Genomic DNA, 27,369 nt, shown 5'->3' with positions numbered 1-27,369 from the left:
AAAAAAAAAAATAAAAATTATAAGCCTTCGTTTTATATCATTCAATATACATCACCTTACCGTAACATTAAAATATAATTTACTTAAATAATAATAATTATAAAAGCATGAAAAACAAACCAGTTGAACAATATAAATTATTTTCATCCCCTTAAGAACAATAAAAAAAAAACAGAATTTAGTTGTTATGCGATATAAAATATTTGTATTTTCACGTATTAAGACAGTGGTCTCATATTAAATTTATAAGTTCAAGAGGATGAAGATTCATTTAATATTCATTAATTTTTTATCATTGGTTTTATCATTTCCATTTGCATACACAAGCCTAAAAATTAAACCTCTCTAAAGATCTTTAGAAAAATAAAAAATAAACAATCTACTATTTATGTCGAATTTTATCGATAAATCCATTTTAAGCGTAAATAACATTTTGGTGTCAAACATATTATATTCTCATTCAACGACAATACGGAGTAAAATACAGAAGGATCGCCACGTAACCCATCTTCTCTGTATTTCTCTTACTATATAATGCTCAGCTCTTATGATCCGCACTACACGTCATAGTTATCACTCTCTTTAACTTTAATGCTTTTTCCAATTCCAAATTCCAATTCTATCTAAGTTGTGTCAGTTCCGAAGCTGGGAAGAACATAACAGACATATATACAAAGTGATCGTCATGTCTACGCAACCAAAACTTGGTCGGGTTCCCAGTATCAGAGACCGAGTTGAAGATACTCTCTCTGCTCATCGCAACGAACTCATTTCTCTCCTCTCCAGGTTCTTCATCAACCCCAGTTTTTGTTTTTTTTTCTTAATTGATGTTTGATGCACGTCTCTCTCTGTCGCTCTACTTTTGTGTCTTTCTAAGAGTGTATTTGTGGATACTTGTTGTTCTGTTTGAAGGTATGTGGCACAGGGAAAAGGGATTTTGCAGCCTCATAATTTGATTGATGAGCTTGACAACATCCCTGGGGAGGATCAAGCAACAGTTGATCTTAAAAATGGCCCTTTCGGTGAAATTATCAAGTCTGCACAGGTCACTATATAATAAATTTGGTTTAGATCAACTCATTTTTTGGAAATTCATGACGCTATTTTTCTCTCTCTCTCTATTTTTTTTTTTATGAAAATTTCATGTAGGGCCCATTTTTGAAAGTTAGTAGGGTTATTTTACCTGATAATAAATATATATATATATATATATATATATTTTTTAAAATTGAATGGTGTGTTACACTGTTACTTGTCTTCGTGACGAAAAATTTCACCCATGAATAGTCTTATTGTACTCACTCCATACGTTATACAGGACAATTACAAGTTTTGCTGTCTTGAAATATTTTGACATAGATTTTATAACTCAAATGAAAAGGGTTTAATATTGCATGTTTAAGTCATTGTTTTTATCTATTCGAAGCAAATTGCATTGAGTTGGAACTGAATCCTATAGTAATTGCAATTGCAAAGTGTGACATGCAATTGATCTGTCTGCCTAACAATGGTCTGGAACATTAGTACCAGTCTGCCGGAGGCTAGATACAACTAAATAAATTAACGGCCTTTATCTAATAATAACAATTTTTTATTAAAAAATAAAATATTTATTATACATTTACATTCTTATGTAAAAAAAAATGTTTTTTTTTTTGGGTAAATTTTGATTGTTGGTACTGTCAACGAACGAAACTGTCATATTCGGGAAAGTTACGTTACTATCACAATGGAAGACATAAGATATGGCATAAAAATGCTCATTATTTTTATGACAGGAAGCCATAGTTTTGCCTCCTTTTGTGGCAATAGCAGTTCGCCCGAGACCTGGTGTTTGGGAATATGTCCGTGTTAATGTCTTTGAACTCAGTGTGGAGCAATTAGGCGTTTCTGAATATCTCAACTTCAAAGAAGAACTTGTAGATGGAAAGTGAGAAATTTACTGCTTATCTTTTATTAAAGAAATAAACTCTGACCATGTACTATACTGTAACTCAAAGCTGTTTTTGTTTTATGTTGTGCATTAGGATTAATGACAATCTTGTATTGGAGCTTGATTTTGAGCCATTTAATGCCTCGTTTCCTCGGCCGAGCCGCTCATCGTCCATTGGCAATGGTGTCCAATTTCTTAACCGCCACCTTTCTTCAATTATGTTTCGCAATAAAGATTCCTTGGAACCTTTGCTTGATTTCCTTCGAGTTCACAAATACAAAGGCCATGTAAGTTTGCTTTGTTATGTACTTCTTACTTCTAATGAAGTGATTATGTTACATGACAGGAGCTATAGTTTCAAAAATGTAACTTGGCCCTCTAAAAGATTATATACTCTTAAACTTAGTATTCAATGTCAAATTTGTAATTTTTATTTTGGTGCAAGGGATCTATATAGATTGTAAAAAAATTATCTCCTTTCTTATCATGTTACAGGCACTGATGTTAAATGATCGAATACAATCCATCTCCAAACTTCAGTCTGCTTTGGTCAAGGCTGAGGATTATCTTTCTAAGCAAGCACGTGATACACCCTATTCTGAGTTTGAATATGTGTAAGCTTATTTTTGATAATGGGTTCACCTACATTCACTTAGCAGCATAAATGGTGTGAGAAATTTTTAGGACATTTTAGTTAAAAATATTTTCCTTTGACTCTTTTCTGAATGTAGATTGCAAGGAATGGGTTTTGAGAGAGGTTGGGGTGATACTGCTCAGCGGGTATTGGAGATGATGCACCTGTTGTTGGATATTCTTCAGGCTCCTGATCCTTCTACATTAGAGACTTTTCTTGGGAGAGTGCCTATGGTGTTCAATGTTGTTATATTATCTCCTCATGGCTACTTTGGGCAAGCCAATGTCTTGGGTTTGCCTGACACTGGTGGGCAGGTATATTTTTATCACATGCTGTGAAATAACAGTTGAGCTGGACATTTATATGTTGTTCAAAGCCCCCTCTTTCTAGTTCTTGTTTCCTTAGTTGTCTCCATCCTTTTGTCTTGCATTGTTTGAGTTGTATATTATATATGAGCACCATCCTACATTAAAGGTTTTATATGCAGGTTGTTTATATATTAGATCAAGTGCGTGCCCTTGAAAATGAGATGCTCCTTCGGATCCAGAAACAAGGACTTGATTTCACTCCTAGAATTTTAATTGTAAGTGTAATTTCTTCATATTGATAAGGGTGTTCTAGTTGCTTGTTTTTTCAGTTCAAATCAAATTAATAATACTCTGCTATTCTGAAGGTCACAAGGTTAATACCTGATGCAAAGGGGACAACATGCAATCAGCGACTAGAAAGAGTCAGTGGTACTGACTACACTCATATTTTGCGAGTTCCATTCAGATCAGATAGCGGAACTCTCCGCAAATGGATCTCAAGGTTTGACGTGTGGCCTTATCTAGAGACTTATGCTGAGGTAAATGTCTATCAACATGTATTAGCTAGAATTGTTCACAGGATCATGAATCAATATCATCATTAGGAATTGTTGGTTTCTTAGCTTTCTTTAGGCATGGTAAAGACTTGTAATAATGCATAATATACTTCATGTGCCAGCATTTCCATTTAACATTGATGGTTACGTCATTTTACATCAACAGGATGTTGCCAGTGAAATTGCTGCTGAGTTGCAGGGTTATCCTGATTTCATCATTGGAAACTACAGTGATGGGAATCTTGTTGCATCTTTATTGGCTTATAAAATGGGAGTTACACAGGTTCTTGTCCCTCCTCTGTATCTTCTTATTTTGCCATACGAAATGTGAAAGCTCATATCATGTTATGCTAATAATCCAACTTAATTGATTTGAACGTTTGTATGTGCAGTGCACAATCGCGCATGCACTTGAGAAGACAAAATATCCAGATTCAGATATCTATTGGAAGAAATTTGAGGATAAATACCATTTTTCATGCCAGTTCACTGCTGACCTAATAGCCATGAACAATGCTGATTTTATCATCACCAGTACATACCAAGAGATTGCAGGAACGTAAGTGTTTTTTTTTTATGATAAACAGTTTACTTATGATTTGTCACAATGTCAATTCTTCTGATACTGCTTTATACCCTTCTTCCCCTTATAACACTTGCTTGGTAATATTATTGGCTTCTTTTCATGAAACCTGCATACCCATTTGGCATGCAGGTATCCTATGACTATCCCAAAACTTATCCTGTTTTTGGTATCGCATAGTTTTTTTGTCTCAACTTTCCTAATATGTTTATGGTGACTGTGACTCCCATGGCTTACGAAAATCCTCGCAGTTATATGATGCTATTATTGCTATACCTAGTGATTTCTATTATCTTTGAAATCTCTCTGGCAGGCATATGAGTTACAATTTCTATTATCCTCTTTAGGCTTCTCACATACCCATCTCTTGTGCTAACTTACTTTTTCTTCTAAGTCTTTTTCCTAGTTATATTTTTTGGTTTTCAAATATGTTAATGCTACTCATTTTATTTTCTTGTGTGTTATTTCAGGAAGAATACTGTTGGCCAGTATGAGAGCCACACTGCTTTTACTCTTCCTGGACTCTATAGGGTTGTACATGGCATTGATGTTTTTGATCCCAAGTTCAATATTGTCTCTCCTGGAGCAGATATGTCAATATATTTCCCCTACTCCGAAAAGCAGAAAAGGCTTACGGCCCTGCATGGTTCGATTGAAAAGCTATTATATGATACTGAGCAGACTGATGAATACATGTGAGTCTATTTCAATTGCAGAAAATTTTAATTTGGGCTGTTTATTGCTACAACAATCCACATCTCCATAAATAATTGATCTTCTGATTACTTTGACAATTCTACCATGCTATCTGTTATGTATCAGGCAAAAACTTTATATAACTGTGGTTCATTAACTTCACTTTCAAGAAATCACTTGTCCTTCAGTACCTATGCCAGGATTAAACCTGCCCGTACGACATGCTTATTTTCAATATCTAAAACCATTTTTAGGAACTGCTAAGAAGCATGCCGCATTTGTCAGATACGAATAAGTGACTATGACAGCTAAAGAATTTATCTGTCTATCTGTGGCAGTGGCTCGCTAAAGGACCGGTCAAAGCCCATAATTTTCTCTATGGCAAGGCTCGACAGAGTGAAAAACATAACCGGTTTGGTAGAAAGCTATGGTAAGAACAGCAAATTGAGGGAACTGGTCAACCTTGTCGTTGTAGCTGGTTACATTGATGTCAGTCAGTCCAGGGACAGAGAAGAAATTGCAGAAATAGAGAAGATGCATGATCTCATGAAAACATATAATTTGAATGGTGATTTTCGGTGGATCGCTGCCCAAACAAACCGAGCACGTAACGGGGAGCTGTATCGCTACATAGCAGACACAAAAGGTGCTTTCATTCAGGTATTATACTAATGTCTCTTTACTGTTTGATCAAACTGCTCCCGTATCGTTGTTAACTGTTCCTCCCGTGCTGCAGCCTGCTTTCTATGAAGCTTTTGGACTTACAGTTGTGGAGGCCATGACTTGTGGACTCCCCACATTTGCTACTTGCCATGGTGGTCCTGCTGAGATCATTGAGCATGGTATATCAGGATTCCATATTGATCCTTATCACCCTGATCAAGCTTCAGAGCGGTTGGTTGAATTCTTCCAGAAATGCAAGGAGGAGCCAAGCCATTGGAATAAGGTATCTGATGGAGGGCTTCAAAGAATTTACGAAAGGTATTTAATTTTGATTAAAAAAAAAGTTTTTTTTTTCTTTCTGGTGACACACTAAATGCTAAGCGAAAAATAACAGGTACACATGGAAGATTTATTCTGAAAGGCTTATGACCTTGGCGGGAGTTTATAGTTTCTGGAAATACGTTTCCAAATTGGAGAGGCGTGAAACTCGACGATATCTTGAGATGTTCTACATCCTTAAGTTTCGTGATTTGGTGAGTGATGTTACATTTGCTCCTTTGTTAGTTTTGGAAAAAGGGTCGGGATACTATCATGCAGGGTTATGAACTATGTCTTCTTAATTTATAGCATTAATTTTGTGCAGGCAAAGTCTGTTCCACTAGCAAAGGACGACGCAAGTTAACTAGCTAAACATTTTCACTACAATAAGAGTCGTATATGTGTATATGAGTTTGCCCCTCGTGTTTAAATAACTTGTGATGCGGACCTGAGGAGTCTCATGGAAGACTTTTTCTATGTTAACTTCGATTATCATGTCACTAATGCTGGGCTCTGGCTGTTGGATTTGGATGTTACTTGTTTTTGTTTGATTTGCAGCTATCCATCATCTTGACCTGGAAGTTACCTGTGTGGATTATTATCCTTTTTATTTAGGGTTTAGAATAAATCATGATGAATCTTATGGCTACTTAAAAAAGACAACTTAGAACTAGTGAGTCAATTTCCACGTGAAGGGTATTGCTTTTAATCAAGGCTTAATTATTTGTATTATGGCGCTGCATGTGATAAGAATTAAGATTCATTAAAAAATATTGTTTTGTGTAAGTAAATAAAACATTATTAATATCCTCTTGGTGCCATCAATGCATACAACCACATGCATATACTCGGAAAAAAAACCAGGTGAAGTATAATTTTTCTTGTTTATATAGTTATTTTTAATTAAAATTTTATCAACCAGTGTTTTAAATTTTTTATTAAAAATTACTGTGTATTTATTTTAAAATTTTTTTCAAGACCATTTAGAATGATGCTACACGCTCACCAATGTTATTATATAAAGGTTCTTGCCGTGGTTAAGGAATACAAAACATACAATTATTAATGAGAGGTTAAAGATAGAAAAAATTAATTGAATAAAATATTGGTAGAAAATTTGTGGTGCTGGGTTAAAGAGAAAATTGATTTTTTAAAATTTGAATTAAATTATTTAATTGGTAGAAAAAGGTTGAAAATGATGTAACGAACTCAATTTACGAAAATTCAAAGATTTTAAATAGCAAAAAATAATAATTGAAATAGTTGATTATAAAAATTTAAAATGATTGAAAACTTTAATTTTAATATATAAATAAGAATTAAATAAAAATTCCATATATTACATAAAAGAATAAAGTATAATTAAGCTAATAATTAACCTGCCACCCTCCCTTAATGGGCCCAACCATTGGGGAATGTCTTTCCGTCTTGCAAGAGTTGCACTCCTTACTTCTCAGTTCTGACATAACGCAGCCTAACCAGCTTTTTTGACTGTATGATCCTCAATCTCCCTCTTTTGTTCACATGTGACTCAAATTCTTCTTTCTTCCTCTCCGTCACTTTCAATGGTCAAAACTCGTTATTATACACTGCTCGTTAAAATATTTTGATTACAGAGTGACCCGTGAACTACGTCTCTTTCCTTTCCATATCTACCCCTGCAACGCTTGGCTAGTATCAACTCATTATTTCCAAGTTTCAAGGAACCTCGATTCCAAGGGATTCTATTTCCGCCTCTCGATTCAAACGCCAATTCTTTTGGTTTATATTATTTATCTTTAATGACTTTTAAAAATTTACTAGTTATGTAAATTATTATGATGACATTTTTTTGAAAATGTCTTCATTTTAAAAAGTTAAAATATAATTATCAGCTCATTTAATTATTCAAGTAAAGTATTAATAAACAAGAGAATGTTAAAAAAATAAACATTTTATTAACATTTTAAAATGATAAATATCTTAAGACAACTAAATGCATAATGTGAATCGGAAAGTAATGTAATTTATAACACAGCCGCATCCGAAAATGAGTTTTTAAGCTCCTAAATCTTAACAAGGATGCTAATTACCACCGGACACATATACTAGTGTCCTAAATGATAGTTTAATATATAGCAACACAAGTGCAGGATCATCGCCGCAATGAACCAAATAAATTAAAAACATAACCTTCCACTGATCAAATTAACGCCATCTCTGACACGAAATTTTGGTCAGAGCAATAGATAGGTTGAGCACCCAAGTCCTAACACTACTAACAAAGTGTAAAATACTCCTAAAACATAACACAAGGCTATCTATTTTTGCTTTGAACAACGTGCTTCAAGGTTGGGGGATTGCACAATAGCTGTTTATCCACTCCATACCTTGTGCAATTCCAAGGAATACAAAATAGTCAACAATCTGCTTAATCTAGTAAAATAATATTATAAAACAAGAGATGCGCATACACAAGCAGGAGACATTACTACGCTCTACAGTTGGCCAAATGAGTGTGCGAGATATGCAAGTGCTCCTACAAGAGGTGCGTTAATATAAGTAGCTGGTTCTGATTGCTCATAATCTGACCGTTCATCCGGGAACCTATCATGCAGATCGGGCCCTCCAACAACGGCACCCACTAGAATGTTGGGGTTGGGTGATTGTGAGTTCATCACACTGAATCCTTCTGAGCATTGGATCTTGCCGGGGTGAACACCAATGGACGGAAGGGATGAGCCCCTGTGGTGTATCCTTCGTGGGTATCTCGTACCATACCCCACCATGTACGACATTTTCAAGGGGTTGTCTCCTAGCAAGTAATCCACCTATAAAATAAGAACAAAATGCACATTTTTTAAAAGCACATTAGCAACATACTAGATATGATAGCTCTTTTTTTTTTTACCTGTTTTTTGGCTATAGCCCGAAGCCTCTTTGGAGTTATAGTGGTACCACCACAGTTCACAGCCATATGGGCTGTGGTCAAGTATTTAGCATAAGTTAGGAGTAAGAAGGAAGTGGACGTGACATATTGCATGTTGCTATCACTCATCTTGAACAGAAGCCCACCTGCAAAGTTTTTGAAGAGCCAGGAATCACAGGTAACCGTTACACATTGGACCACACGGTTGAGACTTGGAGAATGTGAACAAAAGTAAGAGAAAAGGGAAAAGGAACCTCACCTGGGGTGTATTGGGCAGAAGAGAAAGAGCCACCAGGGATAACAGAACAGATGAAATTGTCCGCGTGACCCTTGTAGTCATGAAGGGATTGCACCTTCCGAACAAGAAATTCCTAAAATCCATAGCACAAATGTGAGTTGGAAACCATTATCATTGTCACCAACCCTGGAAAAGACAGTAAGACGAAATGTGATGGAATTCGGAACCTTAGAAAGCAGTATTCTTGCTCCAACATGTTTGTTATCCCATCCAAAGATATTGTCAGAGTCTGCAGCACCAAGGGTCTGTCCATTAACCTTAATGTAGTTTAAGTACATTGGGTTCTTAGTAGCCTTGTGCAACCAAGCAGCACCCCATAACAGCTCATCCTGCCATATATCCAAGGAAACACTTGTTAGTTTAATACATTATTAAACTTAATCCCCCCAAAATGCACACCATCAAATGTGCACGGTAAAATATTACAACTTACCTGATAACCAGAGTAAGAGCAATAGAAGGGGCACACAATGGCCTTCAACCCAGTGCTGTAGGCTCCCCTGTACTTATCAGCAAACTGGAAAACCTACATCCATAAACAATTACAATGTCATATTTTAAGCATGAGTTGGAATAAGTGAGAACTCCATTATATTCAAAACGTTCTCAATTTCATCCCAAATCAAACAAACACTTACACGGATAGCCCTCCTAACCAAAGTTTTGGAGTAGGTGGGGTCAGTTTTTCTGAAAGCCAGAGAAGCAGCTGCAAGAGCCGCAGCAGTTTCTGCAGCCACATCTGAACCGGGGTTGTTTCTATCTATCTTAAAGACACTTCTTGGGGTATCCATGTCCTCAGGTCTCTCCCAACAAGCGTGGTCCTTCTCAGCATCTCCCACCTGCAAGTAAAACCCACCCTCAATCATAACACTTCCCTTGCTTTCTTCTCTGTAATAGGAACAGAAAAACAGAAAACTAACCTGAACATAAATTGTGTCTGGATGTACAGTAGCTTTGAGAAGATAATCCGTGGCCCAACGAATGGCCTCTCTGGCATTCTGCAACTCACCTTTCATCACCCCTCCAAACTCAACAACACTCCACGAAAGCATGGTGGTGGTAAAGGCCATGGGAAAACCGAACTTGACATTGTCCCCTGCATCGTAGTACCCTCCAACCAAATCAACCTGCATTGCATGTTTACACTTAAATAAACAAGAACTGAGACAAATAAGAATGCGGTATGATTTATTACACATACATGCATGGTGGAGCCATCAGAGAGAGCAGAATCCATCCTCCAAGACATCCTCTGAGTAGAAGGGAGCTTCCCTGACCTTTGACCCTCGAAGAAGATGATGGATTTGGAGAGAGCATCTTTGTAGTTGTGTGTTGCAAAGCGAGGGTGGTGGAGGGAAAGGGCAGGGACGAAGAGTGTAGTGGAGAAGAGAAGAGAAAAATGGAAAATGAGACAAAAATAAGTCATACTCACTCACTCACTCTGCCCAAAGAAAAATGAACCAACCAAAACTGCAAGGCTATGCTATCACTTGTTCTGCCTCTATTTATAAAAAGCAAAAGCTGCCCCTCTAACGTCCTACTTGCTTGCTTACAATGCAACAATAATAATTAGGCCGCATCCTACTGCACCGCAGTTTTGACGGAGACTGTAGAGCGTAGTTTTTTCTTTTAAATGATTTTTGCTTAAACTAATACAAATTCGTTTTAGTTAATTTTTGTTTAAATTAAAAAAAATCACTTAAATAAAAATAAAAATACATTGCAGCATATAATTAGCTTAAGTGAAAATATGTAAAAAAAAATACTTTTTTTTTTTCATTATTTCAGTTTTCTCTTTTCTCCTCTCCTTTTAATCTAATCACTCTCTTCTTCTTTCCTTTTTAGTCTATTTCTTTTCTTACTTTCTTTATTTCTTCTTCTTTCAACCTCACTCAATCTCCTTCTCTCTCTCCTAGTTTAGCTCTCATTTCCTCCCCTCTCCTTCACCTCACTCATCTCTCTTCCTTTCTCTCCTCATCTAGCTCTTTTTTTTTCTTATTAGTCTTCTTCTCCTGCTCTCTTGTATTCTTGTCTCCATCTCTTCCTTTTTCTCCTCATCTAGACAGTAGTTTTTTTCTTTTAAATGATTTTTGCTTAAACTAATACAAATTCATTTTAGTTAATTTTTATTTAAATTAAAAAAAATCACTTAAATAAAAATAAAAATACATTGTAGCATATAATTAGCTTAAGTAAAAATATATAAAAAAAATTTAATTTTTTTTATTACTTTAATTTTTTCTTTTCCCCTCTCCTCCCAATCTAATCATCCTCTTTTTTTTCTTACCTTCCTTATCTCTTCTTCTTTCTCTCTCCTCGTTTAGCTTTCCTTTCCTCCCCTCTCCTTCACCCCACTCATCTCCCTCCTCTTCTCTCCTCATCTAGCTTTTTTTCTTTTCTTCTATTAGGCTTCTTCTCTCGCTTTCTTGTGTTCTTGCCTCCATATCTAATTTCTCTCTCACCCTGATAAGACTATAAATCTAAAAAACAAGAGTTATGAAAAAAATATGAAATGTGTTCAAAAATTAATTAAAATTAGTTCAACTTAATATTAAAATAAATTTATGTATAAGTAAACTTAATGTTAATCTAAATACACAAAAATTATGTATAAGTATGAATTTGTACAGGTGTGTATAAAGAAACAACAAAATTTATTTAACTTTTGATAAATAAAAAAACATTTTACTAAGAATAATTCACTCATTCTTTCCTTTTTTATTTTAATAATTTTGATAAAAAAATACATATGAAGTTTGTTCCTCAGTTGTACCTTTATGACATATATGATTTTTATTTTATTATAGTTCTCTAAGTTTTATGAATCAAAATTAACATTATGCGCAAGAAAAGATTATTATAAAAAAGTCCCACATTTTATTTTTTAAATTAATAAAAGTGTGATAATTGCTTTAAAATAATGTGAAAAAAAATGCACTTAATTTTTGTTTAAATGTGTGTGGATATTGTATTTTTACAATTTTTGTAAAACAAAGGGAGAAAAGAAGGAAAAAAAGATTAAAAAAAGAAGAAGAGTATAACAACTGTTTTATAAACAATACTATCTTTATCCTTACTCATTCGTTGAGAAAAATAAAATATTGCACAATGTGAGGAATCTAATTATTATATTATAATTAATTAGTAAAATTGTCAAATTATTATTTATCAATGAATTTTTTAGCTACTAGACTATTTATATGATATAAATATTTGACATGGATAAAAGGATATTAAGAGAAAGAAAATTGTATTTCTGGGGCAATGGATCTAGCCAGCGCTTGAATCGAGAGAAGTTTTTGGGCACGACTTGGATGGAGAGTATATATGAACTCAACTATTTGTGAACAAACAAATAAAACAAGTGTTCGGTGCTCGAAAACGGAAAAACTGTCGGAGAAAGGTGATGAACACAAGCATGGAGAAGAGAAGAAATACCATAGAAATATCACTCATTAAGATCCATGAACCACCATCAACCCCCATCCATCGGTATGGAACTTCTGCAGATACGCTAAAGAACTTTCGGCCTTTGGTCGTCAATGTCATCCCTCACAGAATTCTAGGCAGAAAGGAAGCTTATAGTTTATAATTAATTAGTTTTATTTACTAAGATTTTTTATATGACTATAAAATATCATTAAGTTATTTCTATAAGTATAAATTAATTAAAAGGATAAGTATGAAAATAAAAAAACATATTAAAGATTAACTTTTAGTAAGCTGAATATTACTTAAATTTTTTTTATAAACCAGTTCCTGAAAAATCATGTTATATTTAAAAGTCACAAACTTTTTTTTTTTTTATCAAATAGGTTTATTACCTTATTGACAACAAATAAGCTTCTAAATAATATATATATATATATATATATATATATATATATATTATCCTTGTAGATATTTTTGTAAGTATCCAATGAATATAGATGCATTATCATTCCTACGTTCGGGTTATTTTAGACATTTTGAGTTGGATATATAAACTACGTAAATTTTATAATTTATTGCATATTTGATAAATTTTGTTTATTTTTTCAAATATTTGACGAAACTTGAATATGCCAATAATTTTAAATTCATTCTACCAATTTAAATTAAATAGTCACTTAATTGTCTCATTTACATAATAATGTCAACTATCATTTGCAAATTAACAAAGACAATTTAAAGGGAAGTTAACTTGTTTTTACTTTCATCTTAGTTATGAGTTAGCAAAATGTAATATTTATTAATAGGATTCAATCTGTTCACCTCAAATTAGAGTGACGTTACATAAGAAACAAACTCTTACACTAACGAATAGTCATTCCATTGCTCATCACTTTCTCTCTTGTGATCATCCTTCCAGACACAGTCGTAGTTTTCTTTAGTTTCAGTTAGTGACAAGGGAGTCTATTTATGAGAAGCATATCACTAACAGATGGGAAGCAATGCGGGAATCTAAATCAACTTGCAGATGAGTAAATATTTCCACTATCTTGACATGAGCAAATTTCACGCACGTTACAAGAGCCATAAGTGGCCAAGTTAATACCTGGTCGAACCTATTTCATAGCCACAAAGACCTATCAAGCATACAAACATTTCATGAACACCATAATTGCGACAAACCCCATTTCATAACATTCCACGTGCTTTGAGCAAGATTATTTCTTAGAAAAGCCCAAAAACATGTATAATAGTTTTTTCTGCGAACAAAGATTAAGGTGTAATGTTAAGTTTAACTACGCTAATGCAGAAGCTTGCTTTTTGTTATTTACGGTGGTGCTAGCTTCATCATTACTTATACTACTCAGGTTTCATTTACATCCCGTGATCATTCTCCGGTTGGTTGCTGGACACTATTAAATGAGCCTTCCTTCTTTTAGAATAACAATTCTCAGTGGCATTTTGAACGTTAGAGTTGTGGACCTAACAGCGGTGATTTGATTTCTATTCAAACCTAAAACTAATTTTAAAATAAGATATTTTTAAATTAATTTATTAAAATTATTATAATTATAATTTTATTTAAATTTTATCTTCTAGACTTATTAGATGTGAAGTTATTTATTATTATAATTAATTTTATTTTATATTTTAATTGATAATAGAGTCAGTCCATTTAATATTTATTAAAATATTAAATTATCTAAATTTAGTTTTCAAAGCTTCTTTTTTACTTAACTAACCGTTATTAAAATCATTCAATTTTACTAATATTAAATAGTAAAATATCAGTATTTTCAATTGAACGAAGATAAAACGTTAACTAACGAGACCAATAAAATAGTTATTAATTAGAAGAAAGAAAGTCATACTAAGATGAGTAAACTTTCTTTTAGAAGAAAATGATTTACTCTTAGTAGTAATATGCATGGCTAGAAAATGGTTTACTTTCTTTTTCTTTTTCTTTTTTAAGTCAAAAATAGTTTATTTTTATTTGAGCACAATTTCTATCCCAAAGTTGAGAGTGGGGTTTTAGCCCAACACATTGGACTCGTAAAGTTTCAATAAAATAAAAAGTTTACGTAGTGGATAAAAAGAAATCAGCTTCCCGCTGTGTAGCCTCTGTGTGTGTGTGTGTGTCTGTGTGAAGTTTCAGTTTTCAACTTAACCCGTTTGCTACTCAGACAGCAAATTTATTCATTTAATAATATTAAAAAAAACTACAATTTATATCTCAATATTAATAGAAATAAATTAGCCTGCCCTTTTAGTTTTATATCCGGTGGATTTTTTTCATACTCATTCACTGAACTCAATGAAGAGGCTTTTAGTCGATGTCCTTGTCGTTTAATGTCATCAAATATATTTTAAAATACTTGATTTTTAATTTAATATTAGTGTGCTTTGAAAATACATTAAATTTATAACATGAATCGACAAATTTTAAGCATATTAATTAGTTAATGATTGACACAAAAGTTATAGTTAATAATACTAAAATAAGTATAAATTTCTACTTATTTAAACGTAAAATTATCTAAACACAGATTTAGCTAGCCTCATTAGATAGTTGTCATATTTAGCTCTTAGTTTGCTTACACATGTGTTTCCATTCAAAATTTTGATCTTAAGATCTCTGTTGTAATGTAACAAGAAAAAAGAAACTGTTTCCTAATTCCGCATTGCAATCATAATTACGTGCAAACTCTGTGATTACATATATTCCATAATTAAATTGCATGCATGAATATTGTTGCAAAGAACAATTACCTTATTTTTCCATTCCATTTCCACAACACACATTTCTTATTTCACGAAATAACGGGGACACCAAAAGAGCATTAACTGGCAGGCTAAGAGTACTAAGCCACAACCATTGATTCAACTTAAATCAGGGAAGAATGGAATGTTGGTGGAGTCCAACCATGCATCGCCTTGAATGAACTGTCCAACTGTGAACTGTCTTGCCTCGGTGGCGTTCTTGAGGACCCTATAACCAGGCCACGTAACTCTGCCACTTGTATTCGAACCTGGACCCCTATTGTTGTACTCCGCATAATACAATGTGTCCAATGCAAACGTGCCATTCCATTCCAACCACCCAGCTGGGTCTATAAGATCTTCCATGTAAGAATTTAGATAAACAGTTCTTGAATACCTTTTCCAAGGGCGACCCAAGTAATTCTTGAACGAAGTTTTAACTGGGGTCAAATCAGCAGAAGATGCAACCTTGCAGTTCAAGATGGAAATGCCAGTGTTTTGGTTGGGGTCTTCTCTGCCTTGTGCAGTGAACAGGTTCTTCTGGTTTTCTAATGGCTTGCGTGCGTATAAGTTACAGTTTTGTAGGACCACTGCTGCATTGCCAAAGATGAAGTCTATGGTGCCATAAATGTCACAATCGCGGAAGAATTGACGGAGGGAGTGGACATAGAGAGTGTCTTGGTAGCCAACAAAGCTGCATTTGTAGAAGGCTGAGAAGTCAGCACCGCTCCTCAGTGCCACAGCTTGGTGTTTGCTTGGCCCAGCATAGTTCTCAAAGGTTATACCCTTCGCTATGAATCCGTCTCCCACCACAGCTGAAATCCACAAATGTTATCAAGGGTAGCATTTTATACTTTAATTAGTGAAGAAAATATAGAATAAAATACAAAGAATAATAAAAGAGCATAGCATTTTTTTGGGTCAAATAAAAAAGCATAGCATAAAATAAGAAATTGGCAACGCTGGCCTCATGCACTGAAAAGTGAGGAAGACCCAAAAGAGGAATTCCCCTTTAGTTGGGTTGGAGCAACGTGGACTCCATCTGTTACCCAACTCAAAAGGTTAGTCCTGAATTCAGGAAGGAAAAAAAAGGACAGTAAAGACTGAAGAAGCTAAGGTTAGAAATTTCTCCTGGCCAAAAAATAAAAAAAGGTTAGTAATTTCTACACATGTGTATTCTCGTGTCTTTATAGCTAGAGTTGTCGGCAACTACCATAAAATGAATTAAATGTTTAGGCCAAGGTGTCAAGTCGGATGCGAGATTTTTTGTTATGTAATATGTTGTCCTTGATGGAAAAGCACAATAATGACTATTATACTTCTATAATTTTTGAAAAATAATTCATTGATACTCGTTAAATGAGTGCTGGGAAGATAGAGTTAGAAAAAAAGAAGATGATATGATAAATAAGAGAAATAAAAAACAGAAGTAAATATAAAAATTGGTATAAGAATATGTATTTTTTTTCATATCATTTAACGTTTCTTGCTTCCTCTTTTTTTTTTTTTTTTTCTTTCTTTCTTCTGCCCATTTCACATCCCAAACTCCAATATGAGATCTAAAATAATATATTTTCTCACAATAATGTGAGACACATCTCTTATCCTATATATCTTATGATTATTTTTTTTATATGGATTGCTTTTTATTGTGTTGTCTACAATATAGTACACACATGAAATGCATCTAGTGAGATTTGTTTTATATGAGAATAATAAAGATAAAATTAAACTATACAATCATACATAAATGGTTAAGATTAACTTTTTTAAGTCATATGATTATTTAAAAATATAATGAATTTTAAAAATGATCACATCTCTTTTATATTTTAATGTTAATTTATAATAAAATTTAATGATTGTTTTTTCATTTCACATATCTCTTTTAAAATGATTATTTGAATTTAATTTTTTTAATTATAAATTTTTATTTATAATTATATGGTCCACATTTATCATTTTTATGTAAAAAACATCATAAAATACATTTTAAGTGGGTATAAGCAAGTACTCAATTTTCAGACTTTCAAATCTAAGTTGTGTTGGAGACACGAAAAAATAGTTTACATTTGTAAATGCCAAGAATGTGTACCACTACATACAAGCAGTCATTTTTATCGTTGCAGTGAACCGACATTGCCCGGGATTGGAGTTAATGAGTAATTTTGTTAACATTCTTTTTATTATGAGATTTAAATGAACGAAGTATTTATGAATTTAATATATAATTCAGTAATTTACTTATTTAATATGGATATTTTTAGAATAAATATAAATGTATAATATATAAATATATGTTTTTTAAAATTTTTATGATTTATTAATTTGTTTCTATAAAAAAGATAAGAGGGAATAGGAGTTACTATAGATAGAGCATCAGAAAATGAGATCTCTGTTTCCTACTTTCATATTTGAAAAACTCAACGTCGGAAGTGAAAGATGCCTTGACCATTCTCAAATAGTGCAAGTGCATGTCTGTTTTTATACTAATAATTATAATCGCTTAAATAACGATATTTTGCAACATCTGTCCTTCATGATTGCTTCATAAAAGTAGGAATTTTTCTGCTGTCTTTTCTACATTTTTTATAATTACTACTGTTATTGTCATCGTTAGCTTTAAATTCAACAGACATTAATTAATTAGACAAATCCGTTTGTTTGATTGGTTTTTATGTTTATTTCTTTAACTTTTCCGATAATGAATACTCCTATCAAACCCAACCATCGTAAGCTGGGTAAAAAGTGGCACCAGATTAAGAAAGTTTTTATGAAACGCACCGACAGTAGCTGATTGGAAAGTGGTCCACCCGTCCACTACATTCCTACTGGCCTTCACCACAGTCTTTCCAATTCCATCTCCGACCAGCATCAGATTGGTCTTCTTCCTGGTTACCTCCACATTCTCGAAGTATGCCCCGGCTTTTATGTGTATCACAAATCTATATCCACACAAAATTAACAACCCAATTAATGTTTAACAATTGTATTCATATTTTTATATAGTATTTTTTCGTTATCATTATTTTTTTTTCTCTTATTTTTCTTCACATACCCAAAATAAAACATGTGATTAATTTTATTCATTAATGGCTAAAAAAGGGCCACATGCATTTATAATTAATGAACGGTGATTGTTACAGACCCGAGCATAAAAAGAAAAAAAATAAAAGACATGATAATTAATGTGATATAAAATAAAAAGAAAATAAAAGCATCGTGTAGGTATATGAATATCACAACTCATAATTAATGAATATATAAAGATAATGTGATGATGGAGAAGCCATAGTACATACCTTGTTGTGCTAGAGTTTGGAGCTGCGGCCACTGCTTCCCCTATAGTGGCGAAGTTACCAGTGCCATCTTTGGCCACAACAAGATCAAACTTGGTCTCATTCACAGCAGCTTGCAGCAACTTTCGGTCTTTGGGGGACACCCACAATGGGAACCCGTCTTTCATCTTACCATATTCGGGGAATGTCTCACTCTTGGAAGGTTTCTTCGCTGCAGGCACTTTCTTCATCATGGCCAGTGCGTTACTAACGTGATGAGAAATCTCATGCAACTTCCCCTCGATCTTCTCTCTCACATTTCCTTTCTCGTAAGCAAAACCATCCAAACAAGTGTACAAATTGGTCATTGCGCCACTTAGCAGAGTCCTAGAATGCTGGTTCCTTTCCGAGCCTATTGTGCCGTGGGACAGATCAGCGATGGTGGTTTTGAGCTCCACAATGGTGGCATCGAACAAATTGAGACAGTCATCAAGAGCTCTTTGTTCGAGTGTTGGGAGACCTCGGAGCTTACTTCGGAGACCGCTGCAGTTTGAGGATGACAATCTGACCTCGTATATGGTATGGTTCACGACGGAACAAATAATTTGTGGGACAGATTTGGAGGTAAGATCTGGGAAGGATGCTAAGGTTGAGACACAGAGATCTGGGTAAAGTGTTCCTTCGCATGTGGAGTTAGCTACTTGAATGTGCTTTTGGTAATGGACGTGAGTTTCTTGGAGGCTTGTTGTTGCTTTTGCCGAAGAACAGAGTAGCACAAAAACCATGGAGAGAATGGGTACATGATGAGATAGCAAGGGTGGTGTTCTTCTTCTAATGGAGCTATGCATGATAGAGAATTAAGGAGAAGATAAGTGATAGTAGAGAGTGGATCTCAGATGGATGTATTTTTCGAAGTGGGTGATGGGAAATGATATATAGATAGAGTAGTTGGGTGCATAAATGAATCAACTGGGGTTTGATTTTATTCAGATCTGAACAAAATTTGTTTACAGTGTTAAATTTGTTTGATTACGATTTTTCTTAACAAAATTAACGTTGCAATGAATAAAATTAATTTTAGGTATGCGACTCACAAAATATTTTAAAACACAATGTTTATACTTTAAAGTAGTTTTATTTTATCATCTAAACCAAAATTAATTCATATATATTTATTTTTAAAATTACACAAAGTAGATTTTCTTAGTATTAATTTACTTTTTAAGATTATTATATTCTAACTTAAAGTATTTGTAATTTTGGTAATTTCTTTTATCACAATTTTAATCTATGAATTTATTTTAAACATTCTCTTACTCAAATTTTGTTAACTTCAAAATATTAAATCTCTTCTAGAATAAATAAAATATCTATTTTTTTTCAAAATTTAATCTCACATATTACTGTTATTTTTTTTACTAAATTTATGATTTATCTATTCTTAAAATTATTTTATACCCCAAATTAATATTAAATACCTAACTACTTAAATGAAAAAAAAAAGGTTGAGAATTTTAAGCAGAAAAAATTAACAAGTAGATCATGTTTTTTTATTTATTTGAAAGATAAAAAATATTATTAAGTATATTGTTTTACATATACTACACTCAGTGTAGCATGTTTGTGCTTATGATCATGTTTAAGAGAAATGATATTTATATAATAAATATTTACATTAATTTATACATAAGGAAGAAAAATATTTTGAAAAGGAAAAAAAAGCTATACTGTAAAAAACTAAGTATATAAAAAAGTATTTTTAAAGTTTGTTCTACAATGCTTAAACTCAACATGCACTTAGAGTTTTGAATTGCAAACTTCAACCGACTTCACAGGGCACAGCGACAGGACCAGATCCGTGCACTATTATGATTTTCATACGTGACAAAAATATCTTTAGACATGGGTCAGGGGAGAGACCAGATAAGTCTACTGATTTCAACAGGAAAATCTTAAGGTGCTCCCTGAGTTCGCATCAAATTGAGAATGTGTTTTTATATTTTTTAAATTAATAATTATAATTTTTTAATATTTTAAAATTAAAAAATATTAATATATTTTTTTAATTAAATTATTAATTTTATTGTCTGTTAATATAAAATTAACGATAATAATTATTAAAAAAATATCAACTTTTTTGAGATATACTAAATTTTAATTTAAAAATTATTTTTAATCATTAATTTAATTTTTTTACTACAAAATAAGATATATATATATAATAAAATTATTTTTATTATTAATTTTTATATTTTAATTTATATCTAATTTTAGTCTCTTTAATTTTTTTTTATTTGTAATTCTATAATTTTTCAATTGTTTAAATTAAGTATTTTATTTTAAAATTTTATCTAATAATTAACAAAAATTAGTAAGTGAGTGACATATTACTAATTTGTATAATTAAGTCTTTAATCTTCTGTTATATTTTTTTTATCAAGTAATTTAATATTTTATAAAAAAAAGAAGATATGTAAGTTTAAAAATTCTTAAACTTAATTTAAATTTTTTATTCAATTTATATTTAACAGTAAGTGAAGTAATAAGAAAGATTCAAATTGAATGTAAGAATTTTTAGACTAAAAAGATTTTATTTCTTATAAAATTAAAAGTTAATATAAAATAAAATTTTTTATTTAAATTTAATTAGACAGACTCTCTTATGCAAGGAGAAAACTTGTCCCACTCCGATGCCATGACTTGACCATGTTCCTAAAAAGGAGAGCACATGCATATGAAATTCAGTATTTTTCTCGCAGGTTTGTGGGTCAGTGTGAGCTCAGGAAAACCCATGAGTCATTAACGTACTGTTGAGTGATAAACGACCCTCACATGGAGTCTCGTGGTGCATTTTGTGTTCGACACCCCTGACAGTGTATATACACTTAAGAGAAAGACAAGGATAGAAAGAAAGGAGCAAATAAGTGATAGATGTTATACCAATCCCAGTGTATTTCCAATTAATGAGTTGTTTCTACAGCAAATTGCTCATCAAAGAATGGGCACAAGTTGTATACTTAATTCCAACATAAAAGATAGAAAAAGCTGAATACAAGGGGCATCAAACAACAATCGAATTAAAAATGATTAACAAAATTGAACAAAATTAAAAATGATGAACAAATGAAAGAAATTAAGAAAAAAATTATGATCACATAAATAACATAGAAGGAGACTAGCTAGTTATATATATGGAAATAAGAAAGAATAATTTTGAACAAAAACCTTTATTGAATAAGTTATTACAAACTTTAATTTTAATTAAAAAATAATATCAAAATTATTTATAATGTTATATTTAATATTAGGAGATATGAAAAGCATAGATACACTTGTTTGACCAAGAATAACATATTTAATATTATGTAACCGTGTATAAAATTGCTGTTTTTGCTTTTATGTAACATTTTTTTAGGAAATATTTATTCCAAAGCATTAAATTATAGATTTAATTCAAACTATTTCTCTAATTTTCTTCGAATATTTATATCACAATGCATTTCATCTTTCTTAAAGTTTAAACATAATCTCGTTTTCAATTGGTACTTTTTAAATATTATCAATCTTAAGATTTACATACATTGTACGGGATATCACTAGGTATAATTATAAATAAACATTCTCAATCTCAAACAGCGATGATTTCTTATTGATTAACTTCACTGATTCAAAGCAAATCTACCTTTCTTTCTTTGGAAAGATAGCTATATCACCAAATCTATATAAGATAAACCTTTCTTTCTTTGGAAAGGCTATTTACGGGACGTCTCACGTCATATGCTTGCAACTGATGAATTTAAGGGGAATTTTTTGAATGTTTACTAATATATTCGTTGCATGCTTTGCGTCGGTTGGATTAATATAATTTTTAAATTAATAATTAAATTGATGTAATTTATTATTTACAAGTGGATCTCTTTCTGCTTTAACATTATCAAATAATATTAAGTATACTAAAATGACATTTTTCATAAAATTTATAAAAAAATAAGTTTTATCAATCAAATTATCAAATATAATTTTTTTATAAAATAAATTTTAGAAATAATCAATACCATCTTACTTTATTTTATTTTAATATGTAATATGTTATTTAAAATATAAACAAATAGCTATTATAAAGTTATATGTTTATAAAAAATAATGTTGAAAACTTATTAGTGTGGGTTTGTTTCAACCTAGCTACCAACTACACGGTTGACGTAATATAATCCCTAAACTATACATAAAATTCACAGCCTTTACCACCTTCAACACTGTATGGATAAAATATACATGCAGGGTCGAATTGCGTTTCTAAAATTGTTATTTATTAAGCTTCGTAGCTGCCCAGCTTCGACATGGAAGCCATTACATGGACACACCAAACGGGAAATGTCCTGCCATATATAGCTGACATCCACAAATTATAAATACCAAATGAAAATTTCTTCAAATAAACAAGTTGACCAAGTTAGGTACAAGTTGAAGCCACTTAATCACGTATCATGTTGCACTAATTAATCTTAATTTGAATTTAACACAACCCGCCACACGCTATACATGTGGAGCTTAAACATCGATGCTTTTCATAGACATCTCCCAATCTCTCTTCTATTCGATCCATTGTTCATAACAATGGCTACGAAAGTGTTCTTTGCAGCTTCACCATCATTTTTCTTTCTCCTTCCTTTCTTTGCATCCCTAGCAATGGCATATAACGCCACAAACAACCATGTTCCGCCAGAAACCATTTGCAAGTTTTCCCCATACCCGTCTTATTGTAGAGACATGCTTCCTAAGCAAAACGCCAAAGTTGATGACTTCGCCAGGTTCTCAGTTCAAAAATCTTTGCTTCAATCCCGCACCTTTTCAAACCTAGTGAACTTTTATCTTAGTCACGGCTCCACCTTGTCCCAAGGGATACTTCGTGCTCTCAAAGATTGCTTATTTCTCTCTGAACTTAGCGCACAATACATATCAAGGTCAAATGATATTGCTGTCAAGAACACCAACGAAACACTCTATAGCTCCGAAGCTGATGATGCTCAAACCCTCCTCAGTGCCGTTATAACCAATCACCAAACATGCTTGGATGGACTAATGACCACGGCTTCTGATTCAAGCATAAGGAATGCGCTTTTAAGGCAACTATTTGATGACAACAAACTTCACAGCGTGTCACTGGCTTTGTTCACAAACGGTTGGGTGCATGAAAAGAAAAACAAGACAACATGGAATAATTGGATTCCAAGTTTTCGAAATGGTCAACTACCATTGAAGATGTCAAACCGAACGAGAGCCATTTACGATTCAGTGAGAGGCAGAGGGAAATACGGGGATGATGATGATGGTGTTTTGATTAGTGACATTGTGGTTGTTAATCAGAGTGGAAGTGGAAACTTCAGGACAATCAATGACGCTGTTGCTGCTGCTCCAACTAACACTAATGCAACAGATGGCTATTTCTTGATTTTTATCAGAGAGGGTGTGTATGAAGAATACGTTTCCATTCCTCAAAACAAGCCGTACCTGATATTGATCGGTGAAGGAATGAACCGCACAGTAATCACCGGTAACCACAGCGTTGGTGATGGATGGACAACTTTCAATTCAACTACTTTCGGTAAGAGAAGTATATATTTTTTCAGTACGTAAAAACGTTTAGTATATGTGGTCGTTACCCAGTCCCATTCACCTTTGTTTCAAGTTATTTAACAGCGTATAAATGCATATTCATTTTAATTAATGTTTACATAACATTTGGAGAACATTTATTAGACGAAATCTAACAATTTGGAGGCTCAATTTACAACTATGCTACAACTAAATCCTTAATTTTTCTAACCAATATTTAAAGGTACACAACAAAATTTTATAATAATTTTTTTAAAAATTATATAATATTACACAATTTATTGAAATGAGAATTTTAAATATTATATTTTTAATAAAAATATAATTTATTTACCTTTTATTGGGTGTCATTCAACAAAAAAAAATTATCCTTTTACTAATATCAGTGCTTTGGTAGCTTCTTTATGAAAGTGACTATATTATACATATGTTTGTTGCAGCTGTGGTAGCACCAGGGTTCGTAACAGTTAACATAACCTTCCGTAACACAGCAGGACCAAGCAAATTCCAAGCAGTTGCAATGAGAAGTGGAGCAGATATGTCCACCTTCTACAGTTGCAGCTTTGAAGGGTACCAAGATACTCTATATGCACATTCTCTCAGGCAATTCTATAGAGAATGTGACATTTATGGAACAATAGATTTCATATTTGGAAACGCTGCGGTTGTTTTGCAAAACTGCAACATATATCCTCGTCTTCCCTTACATGGACAATTCAATCCCATCACTGCTCAGGGACGAACAGATCCCAACCAAAACACAGGCATTTCCATTCACAATTGCACTATCAAAACCTTCTGATGATTTAGCTCCGAGCATTGGTACTGTGAAAACCTTCCTTGGAAGGCCATGGAAAGTGTATTCAAGGACTATTGTTATGCAGTCCTTCTTGGACAATCTAATAGACCCAACTGGTTGGTCTATATGGAGTGGGGATTTTGCACTCTCCACTTTGTATTATGCAGAGTATGATAACAGGGGACCTGGATCAAACACTTCTAATAGAGTGACATGGCCTGGTTACCATGTGATTAATGCCACTGATGCAGCTAATTTTACTGTGGCTAACTTTCTGCAGGGGAATACTTGGTTACCTCAAACTGGAGTTCCTTACACTGGTGAACTCACAGGTTTTAACTAGAAGCTAAGGGAAAAGTACGTGATCATCAACCCCGGAATTTGAATATGACCATGTTGAGTAATTTATAATTTTCACTGAGGACCAAATTTGTTGGATATGTTTATTCTTCGTTGTTGTTTGATTTGTTCATTTTTCCTTTGGATAAGAAAATGCTGAAGTACATTTAAATTTAAAGTCCGCTTGAAAAATTAGAAATTATATAGTTTTCATAAAAAAAGAAGAAGTAATGTAGATATCTATATTTGTGTACTAGTTCTCGAGGCTTTAAGATAATAATAGCTAGCGGCAGGGTTTACTTGACGTGGTGCTTACATGCTACATTATTCTGATTTGTCAGATTAATTAACTTGGTGGATGACGAAGCTAAGTTAAGCCTAACCATACAAAGCTTTACCTTGCTTCTTATACCAGCTGGCTTAGTATTCCTTCGAATTGTGGGAATATTTAACGTTAAGGAGCCAACCAGATATCATGTGCAAAGAACTTTTTGAATTTAAATAAAATGTAGAATTTTAAAATTATAAAAAAATATCTAAAGATAATTATATAAAATTAAGGTTAATTATAATTTTGGTCTTACATAAAAATTCTACATTTTATTTTAAGAAATAGTTCATTTTTTACTAAAATAAAATATAGGAAATACTTTGCATCTTGACTAATCCAATTAAATTTTCTCTACTCGTCGATTTGATTATAATTAAATTTATTCATATATTTAGTCATTAAAAATTAGAACTAAATATCAATGCATTAAAAATTTGATCTTTCAATAAATCGCATATCCTCCTCTTTAATTAATTTCTTGTATGTGTATATATATTATACCAAAATCATAAAAATGTAGATAAGATATTTGATTTGAAAATCGTTAGTTTTAATTGCAAGTTTCTGTTTTAATGTTTACCAAAAAAGTTGCGATTATGAGTTATGTTATTTCATAGAAATTAATGACAAGCCAGCTAATTATTTATTTGAATAATCTATTAATTACTTTTAATTAAATATAATTAATTTATTTTAATCATTTAAATGGGAACAATTTAAGAAATCATAATTAAATAATTAATAAAAAATATAAATAATTAAAAATATTAATGAAACTAACTAGTTTGAAATATATTCGAATATTTTGTGTAAATAATATAGGTAAATATAAAAAGAAAAAAAATAATGTCACACCTATATAAGATGTGTGAATGATGCAGCCAGCCACATTGCAATAGTGGGCGCGTAACTTTCACAAGGTATTTGAGATTTATCTTTTCTACTCCTCAATTCTTCATACTCAATTAGGGATCAGAGTTTTTCATGAGTTATATGTATTCTTTTTCGCTTTATACATATTTGTCACTCGTAAACTCAATTTGATTAAGGTGGACTTGGTCAAATACTTCATACTATTAGTACTGATTTCTCTTTTTTAATAAATTCTCATTGCTGATAACTATGAGTAAAATTGGATTTCTTTGCTGATTACTGGATCTGGGAGATATATTATCTGGATTCCGAATAACTGCAAAGAAATTAAACAATTTGCTTCCGAATCTATGGGTATTGATTCTTTCTTGATCAATAGTTTTTAATGCATGCAACGCTTCAATGCAGTCTTGATATTTGAAGCCGTACTTATTACTCAGTTCCCCTGCATATACAAGAAGACTAACAGTAAGCGTTTTGTCTTGTAATTAACTGTTTTCTTTTCCCCTTGAATATGAGGTAAGTTTGACCTCGTGGACCCGTTTGCGGCACAGGGTGGGATATGAATGAATAAGATAGCGAGAGATGGTTAAGAGCAAATATCTTTATCTTATTTTATGTTTAATATGAACTAAAATATTAAATTAATTACAAGCTATTCTAGCCGATATGAATGAATAAAACAGGTATGTGTAAGTTTGGTTTCAGATCATCATATTTTGAAATATCTTAGCCGAACCCAATACCACATATTTTTATCAATGGATTAAACCAATCTTGATTCAGTCATTAATTGAGATATAAGCCTGCACCCATCTATATTTAAGTGATAATATCCTTATGATTTGGTTCAATGGTTGCAGCATATCAGTAGACGCAATGGAAGGGAATTTTCTTTACGTCGATTCTGATGTGCAGCTCATTTACGATCGAAGATGGACTAACTTCGATTCCGAGGTCTTGATCAATGGTGATCAATCTTTGGTTAACTTGGATTCTAAACCGATGAAAAGCTCTCCAAATAGTCCACTTGGTCTTGTGCT

The 27,369-nt window shown here is 32.5% G+C and overlaps 3 protein-coding genes and 1 pseudogene across 4 annotated transcripts; 2 read left to right on the top strand and 2 right to left on the bottom strand.

Annotated features, from left to right (window-relative positions):
• The first annotated feature begins 270 nt into the window (after positions 1-270).
• LOC113863028 (sucrose synthase 2) lies at positions 271-6,502 on the top strand. 2 transcript variants are annotated; one of them, XM_027496402.1, is made up of 16 exons: positions 271-499; positions 638-786; positions 913-1,045; positions 1,779-1,930; positions 2,028-2,220; positions 2,429-2,547; positions 2,665-2,881; positions 3,055-3,150; positions 3,241-3,414; positions 3,599-3,715; positions 3,825-3,991; positions 4,486-4,710; positions 5,050-5,371; positions 5,448-5,692; positions 5,769-5,907; positions 6,018-6,502. In XM_027496402.1, the coding sequence occupies exons 1-16, from the start codon at positions 389-391 to the stop codon at positions 6,054-6,056; spliced, it is 2,598 nt and encodes an 865-aa protein (XP_027352203.1). In that variant the 5' UTR covers positions 271-388; the 3' UTR covers positions 6,057-6,502. The 2 variants fall into 2 exon arrangements, with proteins under 2 accessions (XP_027352203.1, XP_027352204.1); XM_027496403.1 differs by lacking the exons at positions 271-499; positions 638-786 and having other exon boundaries at positions 953-1,035.
• Positions 6,503-8,169: 1,667 nt separating this feature from the next.
• Positions 8,170-10,282, bottom strand: LOC113862809 (endoglucanase 17). Its single transcript, XM_027496024.1, has 8 exons — positions 10,100-10,282; positions 9,819-10,025; positions 9,537-9,737; positions 9,332-9,424; positions 9,066-9,227; positions 8,860-8,971; positions 8,583-8,746; positions 8,170-8,502 (listed from the first exon to the last, which is right to left on the bottom strand). Exons 1-8 carry the CDS (start codon positions 10,145-10,147, stop codon positions 8,170-8,172), a joined length of 1,320 nt encoding a protein of 439 aa, XP_027351825.1. The 5' UTR covers positions 10,148-10,282.
• Positions 10,283-15,210: 4,928 nt separating this feature from the next.
• LOC113863756 (pectinesterase-like) lies at positions 15,211-19,248 on the bottom strand. The gene is made up of 3 exons (XM_027497449.1): positions 18,393-19,248; positions 17,875-18,035; positions 15,211-15,905 (listed from the first exon to the last, which is right to left on the bottom strand). Exons 1-3 carry the CDS (start codon positions 19,214-19,216, stop codon positions 15,211-15,213), a joined length of 1,680 nt encoding a protein of 559 aa, XP_027353250.1. The 5' UTR covers positions 19,217-19,248.
• A 3,737-nt stretch (positions 19,249-22,985) lies between these two features.
• On the top strand, positions 22,986-25,126 carry LOC113861008 (annotated as a pseudogene).
• The last annotated feature ends 2,243 nt before the right edge of the window (positions 25,127-27,369 follow it).

Source organism: Abrus precatorius, unplaced genomic scaffold, assembly GCF_003935025.1.
Source record: "Abrus precatorius isolate BTA unplaced genomic scaffold, Abrus_2018 Scaffold3, whole genome shotgun sequence".
NCBI classification, from domain to species: Eukaryota; Viridiplantae; Streptophyta; class Magnoliopsida; order Fabales; family Fabaceae; genus Abrus; species Abrus precatorius.
Note: the sequence above shows the minus strand (reverse complement) of the source record. Positions and strands in the feature narration are given on the sequence as shown.

Bases quoted from the DNA above. Each gene is read 5' to 3' on its own strand.
- LOC113863028 (XM_027496402.1), top strand. From the start codon at position 389: ATGTCGAATTTTATCGATAAATCCATTTTAAGCGTAAATAACATTTTG. The intron at 1,931-2,027 runs GTGAGAAATTTA...GTTGTGCATTAG, and splicing joins GAAGAACTTGTAGATGGAAA to GATTAATGACAATCTTGTAT. The intron at 3,415-3,598 runs GTAAATGTCTAT...TTACATCAACAG, and splicing joins ATCTAGAGACTTATGCTGAG to GATGTTGCCAGTGAAATTGC.
- LOC113862809 (XM_027496024.1), bottom strand. From the start codon at position 10,147: ATGTCTTGGAGGATGGATTCTGCTCTCTCTGATGGCTCCACCATGCAT. The intron at 9,425-9,536 runs GTAAGTGTTTGT...TTATGGATGTAG, and splicing joins TGGTTAGGAGGGCTATCCGT to GTTTTCCAGTTTGCTGATAA. The intron at 8,747-8,859 runs GTGAGGTTCCTT...AAAACTTTGCAG, and splicing joins TTCTGCCCAATACACCCCAG to GTGGGCTTCTGTTCAAGATG.
- LOC113863756 (XM_027497449.1), bottom strand. From the start codon at position 19,216: ATGCATAGCTCCATTAGAAGAAGAACACCACCCTTGCTATCTCATCAT. The intron at 18,036-18,392 runs GTATGTACTATG...GTGTGGATATAG, and splicing joins CCAAACTCTAGCACAACAAG to ATTTGTGATACACATAAAAG. The intron at 15,906-17,874 runs GTGCGTTTCATA...TGTGGATTTCAG, and splicing joins TTTCCAATCAGCTACTGTCG to CTGTGGTGGGAGACGGATTC.